Genomic DNA, 10,669 nt, shown 5'->3' with positions numbered 1-10,669 from the left:
GTGCGGCCTGGGCGTCCAGGCTTAAGCCCCGATGCGCGGGCCCTTCTCCGCCCAGGCCGGCGCTCACCACCCAGCTCTCACAGGTGAGGGTGTCTGCCCCGCCGCCTTGGGCTGGGAACAGGCGTGAGGCCCCCTCACTCCCTAGTGTCACGAGGTAAGGCGGGACCCGAATCCCGGCCCTGCCACTTCCTGCCTCGACGACTTTGGAGCAGTTGCTCTCCCCCCGCCTCAGTTTCCCCATCCGCCCACCTCGTCGGCAGACCCAAGGGCGGTCTGTAACCTGCAGAGGCCATTCCACTTCCCTGGCCGGCGGCGAAGGCTAGTGGCGCGGCCTGGGCTGGGGTCGCCCCGACCGTTCCCGACCGACGCCAACGAGGAGGGTCTGGGGCAGGGACGCGAGGAGCTGGGAACACGCAGCGCCGCCCCAGCGGGACAGGCGGGCCCGGGCTGGCGTCGAATCCGCGCCCGAGAGCCCAGCCCACGGCCAGGCCGCCGCTCCCGGAGCCCGCTGGGGCCCGGAGCCCCGGCCCTCTACGCCTGGTCGCCATCAGAACAAAAGCTGTGGCTCAGCCCGGAGCCCCGGCGCCCCGCAGGCCTGGCCCGCGCCCGGCCGCCCGCTTCCCTACGCTTGGCGGCCGCGCCTTCAGCCTCTCGGCCCGAGCACGCTCGGCTCTTTCCGCCACGGCCGGCGCAGGTGGAGGGGGCGGGGCGGGGGCCGTGCGTGGTGACGCCGCGGGGGGGGTGACGCACCGGCGTGCCCCGCCCCCACCCCCTCCCCGTTCAGGCTCTGGAAAGAGAAGAAAAAAAACTTTCTTTTTTTTTTAATTGAGGAATCAACAGCCGCCATCTTGTCGCGGACCCGACCGGGGCTTCGAGCGCGATCTACTCGGCCCCGTCGGTCCCGGGCCCCACAACCGCCCGCGCACCCCGCTCCGCCCGGCCGGCCCGCTCCGCCCGGCCCTCGGCGCCCGCCCCGGCGGCCCCGCTCGCCTCTCGGCTCGGCCTCCCGGAGCCCGGCGGCGGCGGCGGCGGCAGCGGCGGCGGCGGCGGAACGGGGGGTGGGGGGGCCGCGGCGGCGGCGGCGACCCCGCTCGGCGCATTGTTTTTCCTCACGGCGGCGGCGGCAGCGGGCCGCGGGCGGGGAGCGGAGCCCGGAGCCCCCTCGTCGTCGGGCCGCGAGCGAATTCATTAAGTGGGGCGCGGGGGGGGAGCGAGGCGGCGGCGGCGGCGGCGGCACCATGTTCCCGGGGACTGCCTGAGCCGCCTGGCCGGGCGCCGTCGCTGCCAGCCGGGCCCGGGGGGGCGGCCAGGCCGCCGGGGCGCCCCCACCGCGGAGTGTCGCGCTCGGGAGGCGGGCAGGGGATGAGGGGGCCGCGGCCGGCGGCGGCGGCGGCCGGGGGCGGGCGGTGAGCGCTGCGGGGCGCTGTTGCTGTGGCTGAGATTTGGCCGCCGCCTCCCCCACCCGGCCTGCGCCCTCCCTCTCCCTCGGCGCCCGCCCGCCAGCTCGCGGCCCGCGCTCGCTCCTCTCCCTCGCAGCCGGCAGGGCCCCCGACCCCCGTCCGGGCCCTCGCCGGCCCGGCCGCCCGCGCCCGGGGCTGTTTTCGCGAGCAGGTGAAAATGGCCGAGAACTTGCTGGACGGACCGCCCAACCCCAAAAGAGCCAAACTCAGCTCGCCCGGTTTCTCGGCGAATGACAGCACAGGTGAGGAGGGGGTCCGGGGCGGCGGGGGCCCGGGGCGCGCTGTCACCCCCACCTGAAAGAGAGCGTCCGGGGGTCGTGGTCGCGGATACCCATCGAGCCGGGAGCCCGGAGCAGGCCCCGCAGCCGGTTCCCCTCGCCCCGCGCCGGAGGGTGGAAGTTCGTCGCGGGACTGTCACTGGGCCCGAGTTGGGCAGCACACGCCCGGTGCACTCGACTTCCCCGCACCCGATCAGCCCTCCTCGCGGGGAACCGAGTGGCACTCCAGGAGGGAAGAAGTAAAGTGCAGCGTGTGGGTTTGTTTGGTAATGCCCTACGCTTCCATCCACGGCCGTGTCCACACGCGTGGCCGTCCAGAGGAATGACAGCGGAGGGTACCTTTGATGCTTAGAGAAAGTAAGATCGCGGCCAAAGGTAGCGCAGTGTGTTTTCTGGATTGGCGACACATTGACCAGGCTGCAGTCAGAGGACACTCACAGCAGCCGCCAGCTTGCGAGTTAGAACCGAAGTTTCTTGGAATGAGTGAGTTCCTTGGAAAGATGCTTAGTGCTTATTTTCAAAACTCCTTGTTTTGTGTGTGTGTGTGTGTGTGTGTGTTTAGTCAGCTAGTCATTCCATTTTTCAAAACCCAAACTTCGTTAGCAAGATGTCATCAGAGTTGCTGTGGTGTGTTTCATTTCCATGTATAACTTCAAAAGAAAGTTAAAACAGCAGATTTAAGTTCATTTGGGCTGCAATCTCCATTTGAGTTTGTGTTGCTTTCACAGTGTAGATGTACAAAAAATTATGTTAAGGAATGTAGGAATTCCAATTTTTCAAAAAAGTGTAGCAGGATACTGAATAAATCATCTTTTGTTTGTTTCCTCTCATTAAACAGCTTTCCTGGAAACTTTCTTAAGTAATCATAGCTGCTTAAGAGAAGTATTTAGTTTTCTATTCATTCATTAATTCTGGGTCCTACTGCGCTGGTTCATGGTAACATGAACTAGTTGTATTTCCTCTTTTAGAGCTCTCTCCTTTGCAGCAAAAACTTGTGTGCCGCTGCGAACAATTCCATCTCCAGCGCAGCTTGCATTTCTCCAGTAGTGTTGCAGTGGTAGCATCTGAAAATCAGTTTCTGATGAATGAGTCCAAATTGAATTACATTGCTGCCTTCAGATTTGCACTAGACACAGCTGTTCAACTTGAGGAAATAGTTCTGTGACTGACCACTAGCATATTAAAAAAACTGCTATTGCTGTTGAAACAAAACTTGAATTTTGTGGCTTAAGTTTGAATACAATTCCTGGAATCAAGTTATGATAAGCGACATTTAATATTAATGTAGAAGTGAAAAGCGATTTTTAAAAATCAATCATGAGATTCTTATCTAGTTAAAATTTCTTAAACAGTGGGGAGGAGTAAATGGTGCTCATGGTATATAAAAATCACTAATAATGCTTTTCTTTTTAGCTGATAAAAGTTGAGTTTGACGTTAATCTTATAAAATGAACTTATTGAAGTGAGAAATTTGGAAACAATAGTTTAAATGCCGTTGTACTGCAAAACAGATCTCCGTTGCTTCATTAATCTTGGTGTGTTTGAGTAGTCTTCAGTTCTGTGAGACGTAGGTCATACGTGGCGATTTCAGCTTTGAAGCTTGTCTTCTGAAACTGGTAACCTGGATGGCTTTGTAGCTTTGCTGTTGTTGAATGAATTTGTTGTAGATTTTGTCTTAAAAAGGGGGACAATTAGTAACACAAGACTTAACAAAAAGACTTGTCCTAATATGTACATCCAGCTGTTTCCAAGATGGAGCCCAAAAGATAGCTTTTTCCATGGTAGTTTCCATTATTGGATGATCAGATGCGTAATAAGTTGATCAGAAAGGATTTTCCACACTTAACCACCTTTTCCCCCTTCCTTTACAATTTTGATCCTTGTAAGGCACAGGGGCTCTTTCGTGGGACCAAAAGTCAGCTTTAAATGGCTCCGATTTAATCCAAAGTAGAAAGTCAACATCATACTTAAGTTGGGTCATGCGTTACACATTCATCACCATCACACTATTGTGAAAGACTCTGTTAGCATGGGGGTCCAAGGAAGGGCTCATTATCAAGCACATTAAACAAGGGGCCGGGCTCCATGGCTTATGCCTGTAATCCCAGCACTTTGGGAGGCGGAGGCTGGTGGATCAACTTCAGGTCAGGAGTTCAAGACCAGCCTGGCCAACATGGTGAAACCCCATCTGTACTAAAAATACAAAAAAATAGCCAGGCATGGTGACATGCACCTGTAACTCCAGCTACTTGAGAGGCTGAGGCATGAGAATTGCTTGAACTCGGGAGGCAGAGGTTGCAGTGAGCCAAGATCGCGCCACTGCACTCCAGCCTAGGTAACGGAGTGAGATGCTGTCTCCAAAAGAAACAAGGGACACCTTGTCTGGTGTAACTACTCAACTAAGAAATTGAGTAATGAGATGGACAGAGATCTTAGGGATGTGTATTAAACAAATAAATGGCTTGAGTTTTTACATTAAATACATTCAAAGGACTGAAGGCATTTGGTTAGGTGGGACAGACCTGAGAATAACATTCTCGAGGAACTCAATCTTATTTTAGTGAGGGGATGTGTCTCTGAGGCTCCCAGGGGAAAATTGGGCCTAGTGGAGCAGGGTGTGTGCCCGGTTCGTGTGATCAAATTTGAGGGAGGGGACCTCTGTCTAGGAGCTGAGGGGTTGAAAGGAGGAGGAGCCCTTGGCAGCCTGAGAAACAGGAGCTACTTGGACTGCAGTGCATGTCTGTAGAGACTGGCCTGTGGGGCCACCAGTGTCACTTAGATGTGTCTGTGGAGGGTGACAGTGAGCTGAGAGAAGAATGCCCCCGACATTGGGGAGCTGCTCAGCCAGGGTGCTGCTCATCTGGGGGCATGGATGTTGCAAACAGCACTCCCTAAGATCAGGCAGCACCTCAGAGTGATGAATGTCACTGCCACTGATGACAAACAAGTTGCCGAAGGCTGGGAAGCTTATGTAGAGATGATGCAGAAATACGGAATGTGCTGCGAAGGAGGGTAGCAAGAGGAAGAAGGAGAAACAGTACCTTTCACCCCACTGAAGCAGCAGCCCCAGAGAGGCACAGAATTTGATGGCCTCAGATGTTTAAGTAGCATTTTCTTGTATTATGTTGAAGCCTTTACACTTTCTCATACATGAGGTCTTCTTCCTTTACTTGGCACCCTTACAATAAGTGGGGACTTTATATTACCAGTATATAGTTAGTTGGGTGTTTTGGAAACTTCTTTAATATGTCCAAGTTAAAATAGCGTATTGTGTCTTTCAACAGCAGACATTCATGATTTAACAGTATAAGACAAGTATCCAGGCAAGCAGTAGACTTTTGTTTTGATTTTTGTTTTCTGGGTTTATTTTTTTATTTTTTGTTGGTCAGCTTTATTGCAAAATTTGCACACAACAGACTGCTTATAAAGTTTTTTGAAATTGCAGGCCAGGGTGGTGGCTCATGCCTATAATCCCAGTGCTTAGGGAGACTGAGACAGGAGGATGGCTTGAGGCCAGGAGTTGGAGACCAGCCTGGGCAACATAGTGAGACCCCATCTCTACAAAAAATTTTTTAAATTAGTTGGGTGTAATAGTACAATCCTGTAATCCCAGCTATTCAGGAGGCTGTGGCAGGAGGATCACTTGAGCCCAGGAGGTCGAGGCTGCAGTGAGCTGTGATCATGCCACTGCACTCTGGCCTGGGTGACAGAGTGAGACCCTGTCTCTGGGGGAAAAAGGAAAAGAAAAACTACATTCTGAAGATTGAACATAGCTATATTTCATCCTGTACTGTATAAGTGGCTCTAAGTAGTTGTGATTACATTTTATGACGTGAATCATTTTAAATGCAATAGGGAAGCTTATTTAAAGAAAGCTGGTGGCGAATACAGTTGTCAACCAAATGATCTGTTATGTATGTCTGGTATTTTATGTATCGGAGTGCTTTTCTCCACGTCACCTCAGTTTGATCCTTACAGCGTCCTGTGAGGAAGGGAAGATGCTGTTACTGCTATTTTCTAGGTGAGGAACTGGACTTGAGAGGTGATACGGGGTCAAAACCAGATCCAAACTAGATTGTTAAAGTCAGTAGTTCTATATATTTATTTTCTAAGTCTCTATGTGTAAACAGTGCATTTACTTGAATCGACCCAGGAACCTGCCAAGCTTGGTGAGTTTCAGTAGCGGCCTTCCCGCACATGAATGAGATCACTAGGGGGGAGGTTTGTAACCACCTGTGGTGGGGGCAGCCAGGAGTGTATTCTTCCTCCTGGGTTAGGGACTCCCCCTTTTCCCTCTGGTTCTGATGTTATCCTCAGCATGAAGTGTGTGGGCTCGTGTTCCTGTTTACCTCAGGGAGAATGAGAAACGGTTATGTTGCCCCATCAGTGAGTTCTGGCTAAATAGGAATAAAAGTTGTCATAGAGACTTTTAGGACTAGGACATTTCATGACCGTGCTTCGCTTTTGAATAACTTGAGAGGGGTGAGAGCGGTGGCCCCATTTAAAGGTCCTCAGGGATGAAGGTAGGCAAGGACAAGTCATGTGCAGGGCGCCTTAGAGGGCCTTCAGAAGATGGAAAGTTGCTCCTGGCTGAACATTCAGATTTGATTCTGTAAACAGAATTGAACATAACAAAGAGACTGAGTCCTGCAGTTGGAAGTTGATGCTTAGATTAGTAGCCTGTGTTTTCACAGCTTTTAAGTAGTGTGTTGTAATTGTGTGACAAAGTATGTGATTACTTGGGGGGTCCATAATTGCTGACTTGTGTTTTTACTTGATGTATTTGAAAACAGTTAGGAGAATGATTTTGCCAAAGTGTGTCTTACCTTAGTTAAGATGAAATGTACCTTATTGTGAGTTTCTGAAGATTGCAAAAGCTTGTCAGTTTAGTTTTTGGGGTCCCATTAGTGAGGGCACCCCTCTTTACCCTACTCAAACCAGCTCTTCACATGTATTCCAAGAAACTAGAGGGCATGCTAAGAGGTGTTTCTCAACAAAGGGTTTGTGCTCAGATGCTGTTGGTGGTAGCTGAGGAATTTGACTGCAGACTTTCCCAGAGCCTTGGTGTGCTGATTGGGCACTGTGAGAGAGGGGCTGCAGTTGCACCACTCTCAGTCCTGTTTGACCCTAGAACCCTTTTTAGCCTATTATGGGTCCGCAGACTTCCTCTGCAAAAGGCCAGAGAGCACGCATTTGGCTTTGTGAGCCATATGGTCTCTTGTTGCAACTACTCAAGGCTGCCATTTCAGCAAGAAAGCAGCCATAGGCGAGTGGGCATGGCTGTGTTCCAGTAAAACTCTAGTTGTAAAGACTGGCATCTGAGGACTTGGCCCGTGGGCTGCAATTTGATCACTCTGATATAACGTGGGACTTCATTCTCTGAGCACCCGTTGGCGAGCACTGGCCTACCACGGCTGCACAGACAGCTTTAAGGAAAACAGCAGCAGGGCAAGTTTTCTGAGTTGCATGAAGTGGAGCCCGGGAGAGCCCAGGTGAGCAGCAGGCTAGCGTGGGTCTCCTGTCTTGGAGCACTTCAGAGCTTAGCAGGGCCCTCTCCCTCTGTCTTTTTTGTTCCTCTGTAACAGTTATATGGATGACTTGATTTAAAATCAGACGAGTTTATCAGAAAGCCTGGTGACCCATTGCATTTTTCTTTGTTCTTTTGCTTTTTGTTGACCCCAGTGGCCCACATGGCATTTCTCATCCCTCTTTGTCATCTCAGGCTCTAGGCTTCCTCGCCTTCCTGTGACACCAGAAGGTGAGCATCAGTAAGAACTCCAGAGCTTTTCCACGGCCCGCTTCCCAGCACTTCCCTCCCCAGGGGCAGCGCCTGACACATAGTAGGCCCTGAGGAAATATTTGAGGGAATTAGTGAAAGAAATATAGTATTTGTCCCTTACAGTTCTTATCATTTTCTTGTTAAGATTTTACTTTTAAGCAAATTGCCACCTATCTTCAAATTGGGTCTGTTACTTGCTTCCGAGTTCCATACCCATGGGCTCCCACCCGGCCACCAAACCAGCTGGCCTTAGGAGTGCTGAGGCCAGAGCATGTTTGGGGCAAGTTACATCAGCTCTGTGAGCTCAGAGTTTCCTCATGTGTAACATGGAGATAATAACAATTGCCATCTCAAGGTGGTTATGAGGGTAGCCTGAGATAATGTGTGTCTGGCATATGACGCTTAATGGGAACTGACACTAGCGTTAACCAGGGACATTGTCGTACCTTGTAGTCCTAGGACTTACTGAAGGTGCTAGTCTGATTGGACCAAGACCTGTTTCTCAGCAGTTCTGGAAAGGACAGAAGCCATGTGCTCGTATCCACAGAAACCAGTGTGCAGGCACGCGTGTGGTAGTGTAGCACCTCAGCAGATACATAGCCGGGAATTCTGTCATCTATACCATTGATTCTGTCTCCATTTTTTATTGTATTTTTAAAAATAGGAACGTGATGGCCATGAAATTTTAAAATTACGAAAACTTAAATGGTGTGTGTTCTGAAAATTTTTTTCTTTTAAATCAAATCAGGATATACACTGAAAATTATTGATAATTTTGAAGCATATTTCATGGACTGTTTAAGCAGCAGACAAGTATGTGATTCTGTTTCTTTACTGTGTATAATTTATCTTGAGGTACCTGTTAAGCAGTAGCAGTGCTTAACACAGGATTCTGATAGATGCCTGTGAGTAACTTAGAACCATCTTGAGAAGATGAAACCTCGAGGCAAAACTTAAGGAAAGAATACAGAAATGCAGTCAAGTGCAAAAACTCTGGAACCAGAAAGGGTGATCTGAATAAGGCTTCATTTACTCCCTCCCCTGTTTCCTGAGTGTGCCCGTGTGCGGAAGTCCGGGGCTGCATGCCCCACTGGGAGGCAGGCCCTGGGATGGTTGAGGAGCCTTGGGCTCCTGTGACAGCCCTTCTGCTGAGCCAGCACAGAGCCAGGAGCTGGGGATGCCTGCCTGTTTTCCATGCATTCCTGGTTGTTGGGAAAAGCACCCTGACCATGACAGTTTGTTTCCTGGGGTATTGTTGTAGGCCCATGGCTTGCTCACATCTGAGTACTCTTCTGGTTGTCCCCAGTCTCTCCTAAGCTCTGAAGCTCCTGGCCGTGCCATCTGCTTTTTAGCACATGTGCCCAGCGTTCCCTTTAGTCCTCTCTGAGGTCTTTTCCTTGCAGTGCATCCCTCCAGATACACTCCTTGCTTTAAATGGAAAAGGATGCTACTCTTCTCAGTCGGCTCAAACTTGGCTTTCAGGAAAATTCTCCTATTGCATGAGTCTTTGATGCAGAAATGTAAGCCTTGGGAGCAGTGGGGAGCCTGTGGGGGCTTTTGCCTGTTCTCCTTTCCCTGGGGCCATGCTCTGCTGACAGGGGTGCTACAATAGGCCACGAGCAGAGTCCCCGGGACGTCCTAGAGTGGTCAGGTCTTTGCCATTTGAGCTGTGACTTGAAGAGATTTGAGCAAGGGCACACAAATCAAATTGGGGAAGGCTGTGTGAAAGGCATGGAAGTAAACAAAAGTGGCCCCTCTCTTTTTAAAGTTTTTTATTAAGTTCCTAGACAATATGGGCAGTGACTGTGGCTGTATTTAAAGTACCGCCTTTAGGGTGTTTTCTGGTTCTAAATTTAGGAAGCAAGGTTATTTTTGAGCTCTGTCTCTAAAAGTTGAATTCCTTTTAAAACTTACCCTTAAGAAAGATTTGGCTATTATCCCTTGTGACATTTTCCCCCGTGTTTCATTTCCATTAATCAAAAGACTGTTTAGTTGAACCATCGCTAAGAATAGTAAAATCTAATGGGGAAAATAATTCTACATGATTAAATCTGACTTTACTTTCCCATTTCTAGGTGTACTGTCTGCTGTTGTTTGAAAATGTCTTAATTTGCTTTTCTAATATGCCTGTACTATACTGTATACAGTAGGTATATTTTCCAGTTGCACCTAATTCAACCTTTCAAATTTGCATAATCTGCGATAAGGAGAGAAAACTAGCTGTATAGTGGAGTTGTACAATTCTGTTGTAAAGCAAATCTTTTTATAATTCAGAAGCTGCTTCTCCTCCCCCTAGTTTGGATTTTTATTAAAACTGCACCACCTAAACATGTTTTAACTTTATGGTTAAAATAACCAGTGAAATAGAAAAATAAGTCACTGTTCTCTATGATAACATGTAGAGAAGGCCTGTACAACATTTAAATAGATTTGGGTATTTGATTACAAACAGAATGAGGACATTCAGGAGCTATAGAAATTTATCAGGTAATTAGAGTTTGCTTAGACAATTATAGACTCTACGAGTTTGACCCAGTTGCTTTGGATTAAAATATTTTGAGTATTTGTCACCTGATTAAAAGTAGAACCTTCTAACCATGAGTCACAGTTGAAGGAAATGTCACCTTTTTATACGGGGAGGCGGTCAGTGTGGTGCTGAGGAGGGAGCCCTGGCTCCCGCTCAGAGTAGACTCTGAGTCCCAGCTCCCAGCTCATCAGCGCTGTGACTTGGGCTGGTGACATCACATTTGAGTTTTGCAGGGTGGGGTGTGTGTGTGTGTGTGTGTGTGTGTGTGTGTGTGTGTGTGTGTGTTTGTGTGTTTGTGTGTGAGAGAGAGAGAGAGAGAGAGAGAGAGATCTCTAAAAGGGGCTTTTTACCCTGCAATATTCCATTTATTTCTTTTCTTTCTCTTCTCTCTTCTTTCTTTCTTTCTTTCTTTCTCTTTTCCTTCCTTCCTTCTTTTTTTCTTTTTTTCTTTCTTTCTCTTTCTTTCTGTCTTTTCCTTCCTTCCTTCCTTCTTTTCTTTCTTTTCCTTCCTTCCCCTTCCCCTCCCCTTCTTTACATTACTTTTCTTCTTTCCAGTGGGATCTTGCTTGCCCAAGCTGGTCTTGAACTCCCATCCTTCAGCAATCCTCCTGCCTCAGCCTCTTGA

At 49.4% G+C, this 10,669-nt stretch overlaps 1 protein-coding gene across 4 annotated transcripts in view; it reads left to right on the top strand.

The window, feature by feature from the left end:
- The first annotated feature begins 818 nt into the window (after positions 1 to 818).
- The window catches only part of CREBBP (CREB binding protein), a 154,868-nt gene continuing 145,017 nt past the window's right edge, over positions 819 to 10,669 (top strand). For 3 of the 4 annotated variants that reach the window (XM_054533356.2, XM_054533355.2, XM_054533353.2), the window contains exon 1: positions 1,409 to 1,702. In XM_054533356.2, the coding sequence (XP_054389331.1) occupies positions 1,618 to 1,702 (85 nt within the window). In that variant the 5' untranslated portion in view covers positions 1,409 to 1,617. Of the gene's footprint in view, positions 1,703 to 10,669 lie in introns of all 4 variants that reach the window. The other variant, XM_002826060.5, reaches the window with a different exon arrangement.

Source organism: Pongo abelii, chromosome 18, assembly GCF_028885655.2.
Source record: "Pongo abelii isolate AG06213 chromosome 18, NHGRI_mPonAbe1-v2.0_pri, whole genome shotgun sequence".
NCBI lineage: Eukaryota > Metazoa > Chordata > Mammalia > Primates > Hominidae > Pongo > Pongo abelii.
This window is presented reverse-complemented; position numbering and strand designations above follow the sequence as displayed.